The sequence below is a fragment of the Nannospalax galili genome, unplaced genomic scaffold (genome assembly GCF_000622305.1).
Source record: "Nannospalax galili isolate Female #2095 unplaced genomic scaffold, S.galili_v1.0 scaffold312, whole genome shotgun sequence".
Lineage (NCBI taxonomy): Eukaryota > Metazoa > Chordata > Mammalia > Rodentia > Spalacidae > Nannospalax > Nannospalax galili.
In genome coordinates this window covers 6,573,849-6,594,593 of record NW_008335967.1, presented here as the reverse complement: position 1 = coordinate 6,594,593, position 20,745 = coordinate 6,573,849, and the positions used below count along the sequence as shown (strand labels likewise).

General features: G+C 40.5%; 2 protein-coding genes across 2 annotated transcripts in view; one reads left to right on the top strand and one right to left on the bottom strand.

Annotated features, from left to right (window-relative positions):
- Fbxl13 (F-box and leucine rich repeat protein 13) overlaps nucleotides 1-87 on the bottom strand; it is a 255,421-nt gene extending 255,334 nt beyond the window's left edge. Inside the window, exon 1 of the mRNA XM_008830791.1 lies at nucleotides 13-87. Coding sequence (XP_008829013.1) covers nucleotides 13-87 — 75 coding nt within the window. The remainder of the gene's footprint in view (nucleotides 1-12) is intronic.
- A 612-nt stretch (nucleotides 88-699) lies between these two features.
- Nucleotides 700-18,729, top strand: Armc10 (armadillo repeat containing 10). The gene is made up of 6 exons (XM_008830770.3): nucleotides 700-1,021; nucleotides 4,567-4,715; nucleotides 9,273-9,407; nucleotides 10,987-11,163; nucleotides 16,037-16,108; nucleotides 17,386-18,729. The coding sequence occupies exons 1-6, from the start codon at nucleotides 889-891 to the stop codon at nucleotides 17,638-17,640; spliced, it is 921 nt and encodes a 306-aa protein (XP_008828992.1). The 5' UTR covers nucleotides 700-888; the 3' UTR covers nucleotides 17,641-18,729.
- Nucleotides 18,730-20,745: the final 2,016 nt, after the last annotated feature.

The window sequence follows — 20,745 nt, the reverse complement described above, 5'->3', positions numbered from 1 at the left end:
GTGGCTCAGTACCTCGCAGACCTGAGGGATGTAGTTCTCCTTAAAGTAGTTCCTCAGTGTAGGGCTGGCAGTGCGAAGCGAAGACATTGGTCAGAGGCAAGACTGAGAAACTGCGTTCTACTGGCTAAGGGTGTCTACGCAACAGCCACGAACCGGGCCAGGGGGGTAGGCCGCGTCGGGGCGTTGCCTGGCAACCAGAGGACCGGGCTCAGAGAGGCCCTCAGTCCTTCACCCTTCTATAGTAGAGGAAAAGGGATCCGGGCGAGGAGAGGGGCGGAGCGAGAGGATGAGGGGAAGGCGGGAGAGAGGCCCGGCAGAGTACAAAGAAGGATGAGGGGAGGGGCGGGGCACGGGGGGAGGAGAGGGATTAAGGGAGAGAAGAACGAGGGGCGGGACGAGGGCGGGGTGGGGGCGGGGAATAGAGGGCGGGGCGAAGGATGAGGGGCGGGGCATAGAAGGGAGACGGATTAGGAGAAAAGGATGAGGGGCGGGGCGGCAGAAAGGATGAGGGACAAAGGGGCTGTGTAGGGAGAATGAGGGGGGATCGGAGAGGGAAGAAAGATGAGGGGAGGGGAGTTGGATGAGACGAGGGAATGAAAGGGGAGAGGGGCGGGGCTATGGGAGGGCGTGGCGCCAGGAGGTCTGGGTGCGGGAATCGTCGCCGTCCACGCAGCACCTCCCCCACTCCCATCCCGCCTGCTCAGTGGCAACGGCAGGGACGCGCCTTGCAGAGTGGGAGGGCTTAGGATTTAGCAGGGCGGCTTCCGGAAGGCGGAGCTCGGAGAGCATTTCCTTTCTCCGATCCTCCGCAGGTTGCGGGCTGGTTGCGGCCCTGCTGCACCCGCGAGTGGAGGCCGCGTGCCCGGGTCCTCGCAGCTCGGCCGCGGCATGGGCGGCGCGCGGGACGTGGGCTGGGTAGCTGCCGGCCTGGTGCTCGGCGCCGGCGCCTGCTACTGCATCTACCGGCTCACGCTGGGCCAGCGGCGAGGCAGGCAGCGGCTGCGCCCTTCGCGGTCGGCAGGTGAGGCGGGGGCTGCCGGGCAGGTGGGCAGCTTCGGGGCACCGGGGTCATCACGGGCCGGGGCGGGACCGGAGACGCAGCCCGCAGCTCCCTGTCCTCACAGTAAAACACCCGGCCGAGCCGAGGGAGGGAGGCTCGAGACTGGATGAGGTCGGAAACCCTGATTGCGAGGGCGAATGGCCCCCAGCCTAGGGTGGGTCCTCAGCCGCTTCCCTTCCGCCACGTCTTTGTTTAAAATACGGCCTGAAAACGGTGCCCAAACTTTGTGTTACCTTGGCTGTAGCCTTGGGCTTCAGAGGAGGGCTGAGGTTTCTCAAAGGCAGGATGATTGCCTCTCTAAAGCTTGTTCTGGGCCTTTGTGTTACTAAAGAGATAACTGTGATTGTGGGAGGGCTGCTGCTGGGCCTGGAGCCCTGGATGAATGCCGGAGGCGCGGTTCTGCCTGCACTTGGCCAGACCTGTCCTGGGGAGGTACCTCGAAGCCTCCTTAGCATCTTGCAACTTGGGCATGTGTTGGAAATTAAAACCTCAGCCTGCAGGAGACACACCCTCCTGACAAGTCTAGTAAGTTCTATCCAAATGTTGATTGGCACATTTGGAATTCTAACAGTGTAAATATTTTGAAGGAATTTTCAGGTCATGAAAACTGTCACGAAATTAATTTAAAATAAAATCTACCCACAAAAAATCTGCCTTCCTTAGGTAGGGAAACAGCTTTATTATTGAATAAACATTAAACCATTTTTGCCTCCAACATTACAGGCAATCTGCTAATGGCATTCCAAAAATAGAATTCTCACCTCTTTGTGTGTAGCTGAGTAGATACAAGATAGCTGGCCTCAAAGTAAGAGGACTTGACAGCACCATTTTCTATAATACAATTTTCTATACATTTTTCACCCCACGTTCACTGATAGTTGAGACCGTTATTGGTAATAATTGTCTTTATCGAGGGAAAATAAGGCATCTTTATGAGACAGGTAGGTTAAAGTGGAATCAGGTGCCTAGGCTAAGCTCCCTCTGAACCTAGACTGGGTCTAAATGTTTATCCTTCAAAAAGATACTCTGTATCTTTAAGAAAAACATCTTTGGGCTAAGTCTGGTGACTCATGCCTGTAGTCCCAGCACTGGAGGCAGAGGCAGACAGATCTCTGAATTCAAGGCCAACCTGGTCTACATAGTGAGCTCCAGGCCAGCTGGGCTGCAGGGAGCAACTGTTTCAAAAAGACGAAAAAAAGAAAGAAAACATCTTTGGGTTGTAAGACTGGCTTTTAGTTTTTAAAATTTGCCCTTACAAAGGGACAGATCGTGGATTTATAATTCCAGCCCTGCTGCAGGAAATGCTGCAAGTCCCTTATGTCACAAAGGAACGTTTTTAAAGATGCATATTTGCCCTTACTTATAAAGCTTAATTTGTTGTCTTTCTCTGCCAGATATTTCTATGTCTTTTTTTTAATTTTTATTTTAGATGTATAAGTGTTTTGCCTGCACACATACACACCACATGCATACAATGCCCACAGAGGCCAGAAAAGGGCATTGAGTCCCCTGAAATTGTAGTTACTAATGGTTGTTAGCTGTCATGTGGTGCTGGGAACAGAACCTGGATCCTCTGCAAGAGCAGCCAGTGCTAACCCCTGAGGCTTCTCTCTAGCCCCTGTTTATTATAAGATAGGGGCTCTGATGTATCCCTGGCCTGGAATTCACTGTGTAGCAGAGGGTGACCCTGAACTTCTGAGCCTCCTTCTACCTCCCTGATACTGGGATTTCAAGGCATGTACCACCACACTTTTATGTGGTACATTCCCCTGGGAATCAAACCAAGGGCTTCATACCTGCTTAGGCAAGCACTTTACCAACTGAACTGCATCTTCAGACTCCCTTTTTTGTTTCGTTTGTTGTTGTTGTTGTTGTTTGAGACAGGGTCTTCCAATATAGCCTAAGCTGGCCAGAATGCACTCTCTGTCTACTGAGTGCTAGAATTATAGGCATGTACCACTAAACCTGCTTGACAGTCTAACCTTTAAACCTCTCAGTTCCCACAATCATCATTAACTTAGGTCAGACAACTTTAAATAGTGAGTTTCCCACAGCCTTTCTGAAATCCCACCCTTAATCTGTGTGGATCTGAAACATACTCATTCTGCTATCCCAGTTGGAAGAGTGATCTTTTCTTTGTCTTAAACTTATAAGAAATAGGTGATTCCTGTTATGAAGTAAGTTCAGCTGCAGAGGGTGTTGCACAGCTGGAATCCCAGCACTCAGAAGGCTCAAGCAAGAGGATCAAGGGTTTAAGACCAGTCTGTGCTACATAATGAGACCCTGTTTAAAACAAAAAATCCTGTAGAGACTGTTTGAGGGCATTGAAAAAGATGGAAACAGTATCAAGTCTATCAACTTGATACCAAAACCTGACAGAGATAGCACAAAAAGCTATAAATCTGACAGTATTGAGTAAACAAAATCTTAAGTAAAAATGTCATCAAATCTGTCAGGATGGAGGGAATAATATGCTAAGGCCAGACAGATATATAAGGAGAATTCATAATGAGGAATACATTCATTTATTGCATTAATATAGTTAAAAGCAAAAACTATATAGTGACCTCCAAAAGTCATTAAAATAGTATTTCTGATAACTTGAGAAATTAGGGATAAAAGGAAATGTTCTTAAACAGGTGTGTATGCAGTTCATACTTTGAGTTTGAAAATACCAGTATTTCATTTCGCAAAAACAAAAAAAGACAAAATTTTGGAGTAAACTTTTACAAATGAAACTTGACTAAAAGTAGATTAGTCTCCTTTCTGGTTACATGAATTACCTTCAGTTGAGAACTGAAGGCAATTTGAAATAATTTGAATCATTTCAATGATCAGTGAAAATTTTATTTTGAAATTTAAAGTTTAAGATGTTTGAATTAGTGTATCCCTCCCTCTTAAGTTTTCCTCATTCTTTCTAAGCAGGAAGAGATTTATATTTGTCTCTGTTCTTCTGACTCATGTATCTGCTGAAGAACAGTTGGAGAATGAATCTTTTCATATTTCTGCCTCAGTTAATAATATGTTCCAGCAGTTGGGTTTTCTTTTCAAGTATCAGGCATGTTTTAAGTATAGCAAAAGTAAGCATGATTTGTACTTGTTTTTATTATATATTTAATAATTATCTGGGTTTTACATTCATTTTACTCCTGAAACTTGGTTTAGAGATTGAACTTTTATACACAGAAACAGTCAGGTGCTGACTTTTTATGAGCTGTGTATTCCTCAGGAGTGTTTTCTTTCTTCCCATCATGTATATTGGTACCTTAGTGTTGAGGCTTCTACAGCTTATGGTTCTTGAGTTTGGGTGATGCTCTATGTGTGCTTTGGGGGTATAGGGAGTGGGTGAAATAAAGCTCTCTTCTCAAATACAATTGATTTTTTTGGAAGAAGAAGAAAAAAAAAAAAAACTGCACCTAACATTAAAGTATGCGTTAGAAGTTTTCTAAAGTTAAAAAAAACCAAACACTGATTTGAGATGAACTCTAAATTTCCTTCTTATGCAGAGGACCTAACCAATGGTTCATATGATGATGTCTTAAATGCTGAGCAACTTCAGAAACTTCTTTACCTGCTTGAGTCAACTGAGGATCCTATACTTATTGAAAAAGCCTTGGTCACTGTGGGTAACAATGCAGCCTTTTCAGCTAACCAAGTAAGTACCCTTCTGTTCTTAAACCGAAGCAACAATTGTGACCCTGGGTAAGTTATTTACCCTCTCAGAGCCCCAGTATCTTCATATGCCTACTTATAGCTACAACAAATGTGCTTCTTTCCTTCAGAAAGTCAAGGCCATATGGTAATGCAGTTACTAATGTGTTCCTAGGCCTCTGTACAGCTGGTTACTGGCCTCACATTCGTAAGAATGGCTATTCAATAAGCAGTACATGGTCTTTTATTTAAAGTTGAGCAGCAGTGCTTTAAGAAAATAATACAAGCTTCTAATGTAGAAGTATATGCTTTAAATTAGATAGTTCATCATGCAAGTGGTCCCTGGGTCACAGTGGTAACTGCCACATCAATGTAAATGGCTTCTATAAGTAGAAATTTAACACCAAGACTAAAGAGCTTAAATACTTCTTTCCCTTTTCCCCTACAGAGAAGAAGAAAAATGTTTTTGTAATTTTTTTTCAACAGTGCTCCTTGTTAATATTCTCATCAATGCAAATTTATTTTGAACTCATACTTTATTTCAGTATAGTTTTTTCTAGAATGGTTAAGTTTGCTATAAAGTTTTAGATTTTCAGAGAGAGATATAAAATGTTTATACATGGTTTTGCAGAATCCAACTTGTTATTTTAATGGGTTTTTTGTTTTGTGTTTTTGAGATAAGCTGGCCTTGAACGTGCAGCAATCTTCTTTCCTTAGCCTTTCAAGTGCAGGGATTACAAGTTTGAGCCACCACACTAGGCCAACTTAAACTATTTTAAACCAAGAAAGGGACAATACCGAGATGAGCTAACTTGGACAAAGTATAGCATTGTTTTCAGGCATAACTGAACCCAGTTCAAGGTTGTAGAAAGTTACCATAGTGCTGCCTCCAACTTTTGGCTTTGTGTGTGCCTACTTCTTACATACTGGTCTTTGGCCACAAAGAACTTTGATTCAAGAGATGAAAGAAAACTGTTAGCCTCTCAAGTTTTCATGCTTTATAGCATCCTTTTAGCGTTGTTCTACCCAGGATCAAGTACTAAGCCCTTTGGCTCAATCTCTAAGACCATGTGCCACAGCGAGTGAGGCTTGGTGCTCACACATGTCCTACAGCCACAGAGCAGAAATGATGAACACAGTTGGTCCACAGTCCTACGAAGGACTACATGGGGTGCTGAAGATTTAGTTCAGCAATACAGAGCTATTTAAAAAAAAAAAAAAAAAAAAAAAAACTTTATTTAGGGGCTAGAAAGATGGCTCAGCTGTTAAGAACTTGGGTTGTTCTTGCAGTAGACCTGGGTTCAAATCCTAGCACCCAGATGACAGCCAACAACCATCTGTAACTCCAGTTCCAGGGGATCTGATGCCCTCTTCTGTCCTCTGCTGGTACTGCACACACGGGTACACTTAATATCTGTAGGTATAACACTCATACACATAAAATTAAAATAAATAAATAAAACACTTTATTTGTATTGTATGTGTATGAGTGTATTGCCTGCATGTATATAAGGGCACCCATCTCATGCAGTGCCCACAGAAGTCAGAAGAGGACTTTGGAACTGGTTGATAGCCACCATGTGGGCGCTGGGAACTGGACCAAGGTCCTCTGCAAGAACAGCCAGTGCTCTTAACCACCGAGCCATCTCTCCAGCCCCCAATACAGTGCTTTTTAAGTTTAGGTACTTGGTTGGTCCAGCACACACATAAAACAAATAAAAACAAGGATCCCTGACTATATGCAACAGACCTGCTCCAATGGAAAGAGGTTCAGTAGACATTGAAAATGAAAGGTGATGACTAACTTATTAGCCTGGCCTTATTGGATTATGTGTGATGCTATAGTTTTGGATTTCTCAGGAAGAGTCAAGAGAGTGGATTCAGTGGCCACTGGTAAACAAGTACTTTGTTGAGTAATGGAGATCAGGGAATTCAGCATCAAGTTCAGTCCCTTGACCTACATCATGCTACGTACTGCTTCTGCTCACATACTGCATGTGCCCTGATGGGCTCTTCAGATTATATTGCTTAATGACATAGCTGCATCAGTTTGTGTAAATACACTCTAGAATTGACACACAGTGAGATGCCTGATGAAACATTTCTCAGAACATACCTTTATTGTTAAGCAACATGTAACTATAGTAAAATAAATAAAAGGTAACTGTAAGGCCTTAAAAACCCGAATTATGGAAGGAAATTAATTTTTCTCCAACACTAAGCCTATTATTAGTAGTAGAGTGTTGGACTTTTGTAAAAAGCAGATGAGGGTAATCTTTTCCTCCTTTTGTGATATTCTTAACAAAAATCAATGAAGGGCTGGTTGAGATGATTTAGTGGGTAAAAGCGCTTGCCTTGCAAACTTGATGACCTAAATTCAATCTGTGTAACCCATAGTGGGAAGAGAGAACTGATTCCTAAAAAATGTCCTCTGCCCTCCACATGCAAACAATAATAATAAAGAAAATTAAATTGAATTTAATAAAAGATTAAAGCAATTACTGCTTTTAATATTGGAACCAAAAATACCTAGTAATATTAATACTTCAGTTAATTTGTGAATTCTCAGATTATTTCTCCTTGGAAAATTAGGTACCATTTTTAAAACTGTGGAACTCCAGTTCTGCAAAATGTTAATGTATTCTCTTCATTCCTGCCACTGGTGACAGAAATAATGTAGTCAGCACCCCTCTTGGGGACAGCCTGTGCGCATGAACATGATGCTTCACAGTAAAGAGCCGTCTACTCTCATTACAGAGTTTCCCCAATGTATATAAACTGAGGATCCCTTTTCTCTCTTTATTTCTTAAAAATTTATTTTTGGGGGGGCTAGAGAGATGGCTCAGCAGTTAAGAACACTGGTTGTTCTTGCAGAAGACCCGGCTTTGTATCCCAGCACCCACATGCCAGCTAACAACTGTCGGTAACTCCATTCCCAGGGGATCTGACAGCCTCTTCTGATCCCTGCAGGCATCGCATGACACGGGTGCACTTACCTACATGCAGGCAGTACATGCATACACATAAAACAAAAATATTAAATAAATTTTTTTTTTTAATTTATTTTAGGCCAGGTGTGGTGGCACATGCCTTTAATCCCAGCACTCGGGAGGCAGAGGCAGGCAGATCTCTGTGAGTTCAAGGCCGGCCTGGGCTACATAGTGAGTTCCAGGACAGCTGGGGCTACCAGGAGACCCTGTCTCAAAAAGACCGAAAAAAAAAAATTTTAATTTTAGGGGGCTGGAGAGATGGCTCAGCAGTTAAGAGCACTGACTGCTCTTGCAGAGGACCCAGGTTCAATTCCCAGCACCCACATGGCGACTACAAACTTAACTCCAATTCCAGGGGAATCCGAAGTCCTGTTCTGACCTCCGCGGCATTGCACAAAACGGGTGCACTCACATACATGCAGGCAATACACTCATACACATAAAATAAAAAAATTAATTTTTGTGGGACTGGAGAGATGGCTCAGTGGTTAAGAGCACTAACTGCTCTTGCAGAGGACCTGGGTTCGATCCCCAGCACCCACATGGCGGCTATGAACCGTCCTTAACTCCAGTTCCAGGGGAATCTGAAGCCCTCTTCTGACCTCCATGGCATTGCATGACACGGGTGCGCTTACATACATGTAGGCAATATACTCAAACACATAAAACAGTAGGGTCACTGAAAGAAATAGCTGTATACTATATGTATCTCAAAAAGCTAGAAAAAAATTTTGAATGTTTTTGCTATTAAAAAGTAATAAATGCTTGTAAAGATGCATTTAAATTTAATGGGATTATAGATGATAATAATGTATCAAAACATCAAAGTACTCCATTAATTTTGTGTGTGTATTTGTGTGTGTGTAACAGTTAAAACAAAGTTTTAGGGGAACTGGGGAGATTTCAGTGGGTAAAGTACACCCACCCACATAAAAGACCAGGCAAGGTGTCACACGATTTTAATCATAGTGCTAGAGAAGCAGAGAGAGCCCCAGGTCTCAATGAAGAGATCTTCCTGTCTCAAAACAACGCTCAAGGTTGCACGTGTACACATACCCACATACAGACCGCCCCCCCAAAAAAAAAATTAAGTAAATTTAAAATTAGGGCAGGGGAGACAGCTCAGTAAATACCTGCCATACAAGCGTGAGGACCTGCATTCAATCCCCAGAAACCACATTTAAAAAGCTAAAAGCCAGGTTTGAGGGCACACACCTATAATCCTAGCACTGACAAGGCAGAAAGAGGCAGATGATCCCTCAGGCCCACTGGCCAGCCAGCCTTGTCTACTTGGAGATCCCCAAACCAAGAAAGAGCCTGTGTCAAAAAAAAAACCAAAAACCCAGGTGAACAGCATTCTAAGGAATGGCAGCTGAGGTTGTCCTCACTCCATATGCACACGCATGCACACTCACATAAACACAAAAATGTTTAAGATAACAGTAAAATGTTCTAACAGGAAGATTTGTTTATGAAAATTTATTTCTTTAAAGTAATTTTAAATGCATTTGCATGCATGGAATTCTGTAAAGGGGCTACATATTGACATTATGGTTCATTTTTCCCCTTAGGCCATTATTCGTGAATTGGGTGGTATTCCAATTGTTGGAAACAAAATCAACTATCTAAACCAAAGTATTAAAGAGAAAGCTTTAAATGCACTAAATAACCTGAGTGTGAATGTTGAAAATCAAATCAAGATAAAGGTAAGTCTGAAATTAAAAATGCATAAAGTTTTCTATACAGGAAAAAGAAAGTAATACAATATAAATCATAAATAGACTATACTTTATAACTTTATGGCCAAGAATTACCTTTAAAGTAGAGACTAAGGCAGAGGAATAAGAGACTTAAACTAGCCAGTAAGCAGTGCAGTAGACTTTAGTAGTTGGGTCTCAGCTTAATCCAGGGTGCTAAAAGAACAAAGCTAGAATCAGATGATGCCAGTGAATGAAATTCAACATGTTTTGTTTGAGACAGGGCCTTGCTGTACCCCAGCTGACCTGAGCTCACTATATGCCACCACACCAAGTGGCATTTTTCAAACTCCTGTAATATAATAATACTCTGGTACAGAATATAGACATAAACAAGATACTATTGATCTAAGAAAGCCAAGGAAGAACACACACTTCTAAAATAAATGAGGCAAAAAGACACAGGCACAGAAAGGTAACAAAAGATGAGAATAGGTAGTTGACATGAGTGAAAACCAAATGTCCAATACACCTGTCAACAGATGTCCACCCTCCATTAACCAGGGAAGTTAATGCTGTTTAAACAATGAATATATAAAGAAATTGTGACCAAAGAGACAGTTGACTTACAAATGTAACTTAGAACTAAAACCGTATTAGAAATTTAATCTCCCTTTGCTTTCTTGCTGTTACATTACCATGTCTATGGTGACATGGATACATTTGGAGTTTTTAAAAAACATTAATAAAGGTGTGTTGGACTGTTGATCATCTCTTAACACTTCTAATTAGTAATGTTTTCTTACAAATTACAGATTTTCATGGAGTTCAGATTTGGTTGGGTGAATGCCAATTATCTGTGAAACATAATTTTCCCAATCTGGAAAAATCATGACTGGATATTACAGGGTTTCAGAAATTCATTTACTGATTTTGTTCTTTCATATTTGAAACAGTTATACCAGTATTGTACTGCTTTTTGTCCCTGGAGGTTAACAATAATACAGAGGTGTTATTATTCAGATTGTTGGTTGGTAGGTAGGTAGGTAGATATAGATGGATGGATGGATGGATGGATGGATGGATGGATGGATGGGCAGACAGACGCATGACAGACGGGTAATGGATAGACCTATTGTCTCCCTGTTCTTCTGGCATGATGTCACTCTAATGTATTGCTAAGGTACCTACTGTGATAAAATGGCCCCACACTTCTTCCTCTCTGATTTTGATAGGCCCAAACCAGTAGAAGCAGGTGCAGAGGTGAGAGGCCTCCTACAAGAGAGAATTAAGAGGTTGGTCTCCTGACATGAGCATTGCTCCCCCACCTGCTTGCTGACATTATATGGGGGACAAGAGCTCCTTGAGGACTTTAGAGTCACTGGCTGTAAGGTAGCCATCCTAATACCCACTTCACTCAAGTTGTCTTTAGGATTAAGTAAGGTACAGTTGTAAAATTCTCATCACAATGCCAAGTATTAACAAAGGCAGCTTTTAAAATAGTCACCAAAGTTTATTAGAAAAGTGGCTGTTCAGTAGAAGGTTCTGGGAGAGTCTAAGATGCTCACTCTTTCCATCTTGCCTTCAGATATACATCCATCAAGTCTGTGAAGATGTCTTCTCTGATCCCCTGAACTCTGCTGTGCAGCTGGCTGGACTGAGGTTGTTAACAAACATGACTGTTACCAATGACCACCAGCACATGCTGAGCAGCTACATCAATGACCTTTTCCACCTGCTACTGACTGGAGACGGAAGCACCAAGGTACGAAGTGCCCCAGTCATTACCACATCAAGCTTATTAAGATTGAATTTCCAGGTCACCTACTTCAGCACTGTGATGACCCTCAAAAGGTTTATTAGAAATATTCATGTGGGCCCAAGAAAGTACATTACTTTTATCTCCTGATATTGGATTGCAGGATCAATGTGTGAAGACCATCTGCTGGGTCACTGCCCTTTGATGGATGCTCATTTCATGTGCTAAGAATCAGTGAAATTACCTTTAACTGAAGTGAATAGCTAATCTCTTTCAACCAGAAATAGCCTTGTGATGAAAAGGAACCTGAGCAATAGTGGTAGCTGAATTGTTTGCTTACCTCAGGGCTAACCAAACATTTTTAAATTAACATACAAAGTAATGGGTCTTACTTCATTTTCATCTATTCTTTTCCTCTCCAACTGCCCTCCCCCATACCCTGCCCTCCCCCAGTTCAGCTTTTCACTTTTGTGTCACATGTAGTCTATTACCCTCTTTTTATTTATGGGGAGGGAGATGCTCACATGCTGTGGTACACATGTGGAGGTCAGAAGACAACTTGTGAGAGAGTTTATTCTCTTCTACCTTGTGGGTTCCAGGAATTGAACTCAGGTCTTCAGCTTTGGTGGCAGGCACCTTTACTTACTGAGCCATCTCGCTGGCTCTATTTTATTTAATTTTTTTTAAATGTACTGTTACTGTGTATGATGGGAGGGGTAGGCCATAGCACACATCTGGAGGCCAAAGGACAACTTGTGGAGTCAGTTCTCTCTTTTCACCTTTAAATGGATTTTGAGGATCAAATTCAGGTTCCCAGACTTGCACCGTATGCACCTTTACTCACAGAGCCATCTCACTGGCCTGTATTTATTTATTTATTTTTGAGATAGGGTCTTGTATGTCCCAGGTTGACCTCAAAACTCACTTTGTAGCAGGATGACCTTGAATTTCTGATCCTCCTGCCTCCACCTCCTTGTGCTGGGGTTACAGGTGTGTACTCCCACACCTGGTTGTATGTGGTACCAGAGATTGAACCCAGGCATGCTCTCTACCAACTGAGCAGTGTCCCTATCCCTCTATTACCTTCTTAAAAAAAATTCAGACATCATTTGTTGAAAATCTTTCTTACACCATAGTTACAGATTTAAGAGAAAGAAATTAGATACATGAAGGAATCATTCTGTCCAGTTATACCAACTATAAGAGGCAACAGAGATGGAATGAATTAAGTAGGAGCTTAGGTGAGAGAGACCCTCTCAAAATTTGAGTAAATCTCTTGTATTTAAGGTACATTCTTATTTCCATTTTTTTTGTTTGTTTTGTTTTTTGTCTTTTTGAGACAGGGTCTCCCTGTAGTCCCAGCTGACCTGAACTCACTATGTAGACCAAGCTGGCCTTGAACTCACAATGATCCACCTGTCTCTGCCTCCCAAATGCTGGGATTAAAGGTGTGCACCGCCACGCCCGGCTATTTCCATTTTTTTTTTTTTAAAAAAAGCACAAAGTAATGCAGACCAACTGATTAGTTGTAATGTTAGGTTTATTCTTCAAGGTTTTTACCATATTGATGTGTTCTCTGGAATAGTTGAAAGAAAAATAAATGTTTTATTGGATTGGATATTATTTTTTTCTTAAATTTTATTATATGTAAATGGAGGGGCATGCCAAAGAACACGTGGAGATCAGAGAAAACTTTTTACAATCAGTTCTTCCTCCTTTTGGGAATTAAACTCAGGGTGTGTCTGGCTTGTATACCAAGGACTCTTTACCCACTGAGCTGTCTAGCCAGCCTTTTGATTGGATTTTTTGAGGCAGATTCTTAAACTCTCAACTCTCCTGTCTCAGCCTCCCAAGGGCTGGGATTTATAGGTCTGTGCCAGTACGCTTGCAGCGTTAGTATTTTAGAAGGTTCAGACATGAAGATAAAGCCCAAATATCTGATATTGTTTTCTGAGATTAGAAGGATGTAATTACAGGAATACCTCACTGTAGTCCTGTGTTTCTGTGGTATTTATATATGGGTTTTCCACATTTCCCATAGCCAAATTTATTTGGATCTGGCCCAAAATATACCCAAAGGTCATTCAAAAATTAAATATGAGAGTTAGTCCTCTTTTCCTAGCAGTGCTCCAACTCCAGGCTATTTCCAGCATGTACCCTCCCATCCATAGTCTATCTTCAGTGGAACAAGAGGAGTTTGAGCCCCTTGGGGCCATGGAAACTCCCTCCTTCACTCTCTAGTGTGACTACTGCAGGAAAAATTCTCTCCCCTGCCTCTCTTTGCAGCTGCTCTGTTGAGAACTCCAGGAAGAACTTTGGCTGAGGTCACAGCCAAGCAAGTCTATCTTGGACCTGCATATAACTGTCTCAGACATAGTCTTGTCTTTTAATAAAATTTATGACTTTTTAAAAGATGACTCATACCACAATATGTTCTAATTTCATTTGGTTGTGTTTTTCCATTGTCTAGAATTTTTCTGGGACAGAAAATTAACTTTTTTTTGTATGGGAACCTGGCCACCAGTTACAGCATTGTTTCTCCATAAAAGCTGAGTATAAAGTTATACCTTGCAAGTAAACTTTTGGATAGTTATCCATTTGTGTGTGTCCGTTGTAGGTATTTTCTCAATAAATACCCATTGAAGTGACTTGAAGATCTTGTTTTGCTAATGGCAGTGATCTCACTGCACAATGGTGATCCACAAGTTCACTGATTCATGATACAAAGAGCAGAAAGTGGGGCTGGAGAGACAGCTCAGCAGTTCTTGGCAAAAGACCCAGGTTCGAATCCCAGCACCCACATAGCAGCTAACAACTATCCGTAACTCCAGTTCCAGGGAATCCAGCAGCCTCTTCTGTCCTCCGCGGACATTGCATGATGCAGTTGCACTTACATACATGCAAGCAATATATGCATACACATAAAATTAAAAAAATAAAAATTAAATAGCAGAAAGTGCTTGCTACATCCACATTGAGAACAATGAGAACCAGCAGCTTAAAATAAATGTCCTGGATTACCACAAGCTGGCACATTTGATAAGGGGGAAAAGGGGGGACTTGGTGTGTAGAGATGTGTGTTTACTTAACCTAGAGAGGACAGCAACATCATTTTAGTTCAGGATACTGGATAGCTATTGCTCTTCTTATGTCGTGGGTGTACAGACTCCCTCTGTCAACTAGTAGTGGACCCTCATAGATGTCAGCCAGGTTTATCATCTCATAGGTTCCAGGTCGTCTATTTCATGGCTCTTCATTGGAGTTGGGGCCAGGTGCTTTTTTTCCTAAGACTTGTTACTGGTGTTGCTGACAGTGTCAGGCCAGATGAGATCTCACAGTAGCCCCTAAGGAATGCAGTAAAAGGTGAGATAACACTTTTGCTTTTTCACCTTAACAGTCCATAATTTTCTTGGGTGTCTATCTTAGAAACATGATCCCTGCATATACAGGTTACCAGTGGTTCCCTGTAGTGGGATGGGCCTCTAGCACAGTAGCTGTTGTTTTTAGCTTGATCCCTTCTATATTGTTTGAAATTTTTATCAAGGCCATGTATTAATTTTTCAGTAAAAAATAATTAATAAAAATGAGAATAGCCAAAGTTTTAAAGCTGTCTCCTTAATGAATTAAGCATACATTATAGGTATATACATAAAGACCAAAAATAAAAACTCCAATTTCTGTGTTCTTCCGCATTTAAAAATGCCTTAGGCCTAGAGGTAGGGTTCAGTTGGTAGAGTTCTTGTCAAACCCACTAGACTAGGTTTGAGCTGCAGTACCTTGCCCCCTCCCCCAGAAATTCTAAAGTTATTTGCCTTTATAATAAAAAAGTTTTATAGGTTCTTTCCTCAGTCTAGTGAAAAACAGATGTCACTTTTTCTGAACTTTAGTGCCCTCTTCCTTCTGATCTTAATTTCAACTGTCTTGTAGAAAGTATGGTTTTATGGCTTTAAAAAGGACATTTTAATACTTATTGATTTTTCAGAAATAAGTGATATAATGCTGGTATTTTAACCAGCTAGCTATTAAATAATTTTGTTTTCTAATTTTTAGGTCACTTCCTATTTGAATTATCACAAAAGATTTTTCATTTTAAAAAAGATAACCCCAAAGATTTAAAGTAATATAGTAAAAGGATCATATTATTTAGTTTTGGAAACCAAACAATTTCAGAATTTTGATACTTTCATGAGAAAAGAACTAAGCTTGAAAAAGTTTTGCTCCAAATATCATCTTTTCCTCACTGGTAATCATAAAAAGATGATTTGGGGGCTGTGGAAATGACTTGTAAGCATAAAGACCAGAGTTCAAGTCCCCAGCATCCACATAAATGCTGGGTGGGCATGGTGGCCTTCTTGTAATCCAAGCACAGGGAAAATGGGATGGGATCCCTGACGCAAGCTGGCCAGCTAGAGTGGAGAAGCTTTAGGTTCAAGTGAGACCTTACCTCAGTATGTAAGGCCCAGAGTGATCAGGAAAGATGCCTCATGTCAACCTCCGGCCTCTACATGAGCGTGCACATGTGTGCCCATACACACACACACACATAAGTATGCAAAAAAATTTAACACTGGTCAAGTTTCCAATGTTGTAAATGGGTACTGTTTAAGCATTTGCTGTGTTCTTCCTGTCTTCCCAACAGTTGAATCTGAAAAGTGAGATTTAAATGACACTGATGTGTGATAACTGCTCTGGAAAGTGGTGCTGAGTGTTTGAGGTGTTGGTGGGGGGGGGGGGGAACACCTTCATGGAATAGAGCGACTTGGAGCTAGGCCTTGAAGTTCAGGCAGGACTTTACAAGGGGGAAGTGGTACCAAGGATGGCATGCTAGGGAGAAAAGTCATGCTTGCTGATCTGAATTAAACCAATATTCTTATTTCAGGTTCAGGTTTTGAAGCTGCTTTTGAATTTGTCTGAAAATCCAGCCATGACAGAAGGACTACTCAGTGCCCAAGTAAACAAATTATCTATTCATTTTATAAATGCACAAATATGTAGATGTGGACAGAGAGTTCTAGAAAGATCTATCTAAAAATGTCCACAGAGATTATCTCTAAATTTCTAAAGACCCTTATTAAGGTGTTATTATTCTTTGCATATATGAGTGTCTTAAATTTCCTATAATAGGCATATTTTACCTTTAAAAATCCTTTTAAAAATTCTCTAGCAACAACAAACTTTCCATTTCTGCCTAATTTGGAGTACACTTATGTCATATTTTTTATTCTTGGCTTGTTTTGTGCACATGTACCTTAGCATCTGCTGAAACAGCAGTGCTGAGTACCCCATATGTGCTCAGTGCTGGGCTGAGTGCTCCAACATCCATGAGTACATGGTGCTTGTTTTTCTGGAAGGAAACAAGGAGTCAAAAACATGTAACAAACAAACAAGATCATTGAAAACCGTTAAGAGTGCACCTCCTGCAGAGAAACAACCATGCCCAGCCCTGTTCCCTGTACAATGGATGGGCATTATTAACAAGTTCTTAAGAAATCTAAATGATGCATCTTAAAAAGGAAGCAAATGGCTTTCCAAATGGCTACACGTTGAAATTGCAAAGAAACATTTTTAGCTAATGGAGACACAAAACTATGTATCTATTTGTAACATGGGAAGGAAAGATTAAAAAATTTATACATTTCGGGTTGGAGAGATGGCTCACTGGTTAAGAGCACTGGCTGCTCTTGCAGAGGACCCAGGTTTAATTCCCAGTACCCACATGGCAGCTAACAACCATCCAGTTCCAGGGGGATCCAATGCCCTCTTCTGTCCTCCACAGCATTGCATGACACTGGTGCACTTACATACATGCAGGTAATACACTCAAACACATAAAAATGTTTTTTAAAAATGTATACATTTTAGCTATGCAATTGGGATTATCTGTGATCATTTTTTTTTAATATCTGTTAAAGATCTGTGTTGTATATACATACCTGCATGAGTTTATGTGCATTACACATGCATCCTGGATACCTGCATGAGTTGGTGTGCATTATACATGCAAGCAGGAGCCTGGAAAGGCTAGAAGAGGGCATCAGATCTCCTGGAACTGGAGTTACAGGTAGTTATGAACCACCATTTGGGTTTTGAGAACTGAACCTAATTCTCTGCAAGCTCAGTAAATGCTTTTAACCATTGAGCCATTCCCCCATGTGATCAGATTTTAAAATGCAGAGTATTCAATGCAGTTTTAAAATATGAAAATGCATTCACTGTTTCCTCTTTCAGGTGGATTCTTCATTCATTTCCCTTTATGATGGGCAAATAGCAAAGGAGATTCTTCTTCGAGTGCTTACACTATTTCAGAATATAAATAACTGCCTCCAATTACAAGGCTGTATAACTAATCACCCTCCTTTTCCTAAAGGGTCATTGTTTTTCTTGTTATATGGAGAAAAATGTACCCAAAAAATGAGAGCTTTAGCTTATCATCATGATGCGGACGTGAAGGAGAAGGTTTTAACATTAATGCCTGCATTCTAATTGGTTGCTCATATTGTTTTTCTAAGAGTAATGCAGTCTGTAAGTTAACACACAGAAACTTAAAATGTTCTATCTTTCTTTAAAAGGATTGTTTCAGCTGCTGAATTTGTGCAGTAAAAGTCACATTTTGTCTTCAGTGCAGCTCAGAATGAGCATCTATAATTCGACATGATTAAAGTTAGGGGTTTTGAAACATTTCATATTTGGGGTTTGGGGTTAGGTGTGCTCAACCACCAAAGAGTGCAGATATTCAGTTTGGAAAACTCACAGGACCCAAAACACGTCTGCTGCCAGATATTTAGTCAAGACCTCAGCCTCATTTGCTGTGCTCCTCAGGTTTATTTTGGACCATTTTACTGACGAATATGAGATTATACTAAAACTCAGTATTTACTGAGACATGTAACAATGTCTTCACATGAAATGAGTGACCTTTTTATGTATGATCCTTCTAACTCCTGGAAGTGACTTGCAGTTGTTATCTGAGACAACATTAGCAGGAATCAAGTTGGATGTTCTAGAGCTGCCACAAAAAAAGCCTTGTGCTTTCAATGCAGTGATTTCCTGAGTACTCAAGTCTACCTGCCAACCGTACCATACTGCTTTTAAATGTTTTAATCATCAGAATCTATTTTCTTCACTTCCAATCAGAAAGAAATGCAAGCTTTTCAGGGGACATGTCTCTTAGTACTCACCTCGGTTAGCATGCTGATGTATAAAGATGCTATGTATAAAATACTGGAGAGCAAAGTGTCCCATCAGCAGGCAGCTGGTTAACTCAATTAGCCACTCTTTTAAAAGGACTGAAGTGAACCTAACTGTACTGATAGAGAAATATACCCACAGAATAGTTGTTTTTAAAAGTACATTGTAAAGGAGTATGTGCAGTATGATCCCATGTGTGGCTTTTTTATGATGAGAAACACATTTATATATAGATATTTCTAGAATGATACTCAAAATTTGTGGGTGTGGGACTGGGGCATAGGCACGTGGCTTTTCTATGTATACCTATTTCTATTTGAACTTGTTTTTACTGAGCATAAATTGTATCTTTTTAATAAAACAGAAAAAAATTACAAAGCTGTACATAGTTTCTTCTTCATTGATATTACTTTATTAACTTTCATCCACATTTTACTTGACTAAAATTACAACACATAAATTTTTCAGCTATTCTCAAATATTTTTATCTCAGAAGATGTTAACAGTTTGGTGTATTTGAATTCAGCCAGCTTCTATCATACTCAAGTTCCCACCTGCTATCATGCTTAGCAGTAAGTATGCAAGAAGAAGCTCTGCGACTTGTGTATTTAAGACAAAGCTTCAAAAGTACTGCAAAATGCAGGGCTGGAGAGAGATAGCTCAGCGGTTAAGAGCACTGGCTGCTCTTGGGGAGGACTAGGGTTCAGTTCCCAGCACCCATGTGGTGGCTAATAACCATCTGTAATTCCAGTTCCAGAGGATCCAATGTCCTCTTCTGGCCTCTATGGGCACTGCACACACAGGTGGGTGCATTTACAGTCATGCAGACAAAACACTCCCAAACATAAAATAAGTAAAATTGTTCAAATACACAGGTACAAGATAGTTTGCACAAGTCAGAAACCACCCAACTGAAAAATGTGTGTTCTCAGGGTTAACTTGATACAGAAATCAATTTTGAAGAATACTTTTAAAATAGGAAAAAAGTTTTAAAGCTTGCCTATTTAATGAAAATAGTTGTTGAAAGGTATGCATAAAAGCCAGGGATGGTTTTCAATGTGCTTTAGCAACACTGTGTTTGGAAACTGCATGCCATCCCTTCCTCTACTATTAGTCTGAACAATCATACTTCCTAGCAATTAGCACTGACTCTGGAAAGTCAGTGTTAGAAGTGGGAGTCATTTTTAGCTACCCAGGAAGTGCTCATAGTAAAAATATACAAACAGATGTCTTATGTAGGTCATGGTACACCTTCACTTTTATTAGATGAAATTTCTCCTAAAAGATCGACTGCTAACAAGCAGTTACCTACATCACAGTGTTCCTCGGTGACAACAGTCACTAATCAGAAAACCATAAAATTGACCTAGAAGATAGATCAAAAGGTATTTAATGTATATTAGACTGACAAGAAAATGGATTTTTCAAATTTTATTCTCACTTTACACATTTTTCTAAATGTAAATAAGTAAAAAAATAAAAACCATTCAATGAGTTGGTTATACTAAATAAAAGCATATGTTTGATGTACTTCTCAATGAAAAACAACATAAGGAAACCTAGAAAAGGCAACAGGGCAGTTCAGTGGGACTAGAACACAATGTGCCTAAAGACCCTCAGACGTGTGTGAATACAGAAATCGTGCCAAGGCCATTCTTGGAGAAATACTTCAGCAAGATATGCTGGTTTGCTTCATAGTTAAGAGAACTGTCAATGTGATGTGCAGCAACGAGGAAGATGTCTGCACGGACGCCTGCCAGAAGCTGAGCAACGCGCCCCAAAGCTAACCCACCATAACCCTAACATCAGTTCCCACCTGCTTGCGGTGGAAAAGTTTATGCTTGTTTTTCCTGAAGCTTATTTTAAAGGGAAAAAATTTGTGCTTTAGTACTTCCAAGTCACACACCACACGCACACATACTACAATAATAGATAATTTCCTCTTGACTGATTTTAACTTGTTAGATGAAAATACTAAATTCTGATAATTACTTATATTGGCAATTACTCTCTAAATTCATAAAATGAGTAGAATATTGTGGTTAGTCTTCAGTGTTTGGTATCCTGATGTGTATACTTGAATCTGCAACAGAATTGGCATTATCCAAAGCCTTCGCCTAGTTTCAGCTTTCTGTTGTACATAACTATATTAGTTAGCGATATCTTAAGAAATTTTCTCCCTTGGATTTCTAAAGTGGTTTTTAAAAAAAATCTATTATTCTACATCTTTTGGAGGTAGGTCAAATTTATCCTCTTATTGCACATGAGGAAGCAGGCTCTGTGAACACAGGTGATTTGTTTCAGAGTCAACAAAACCCATGATGAAATGAATATAATTCAGATTTAGAGATCAACATGCATGCACACACAGGAATCGTGTACTGCTACATAACATTTGGC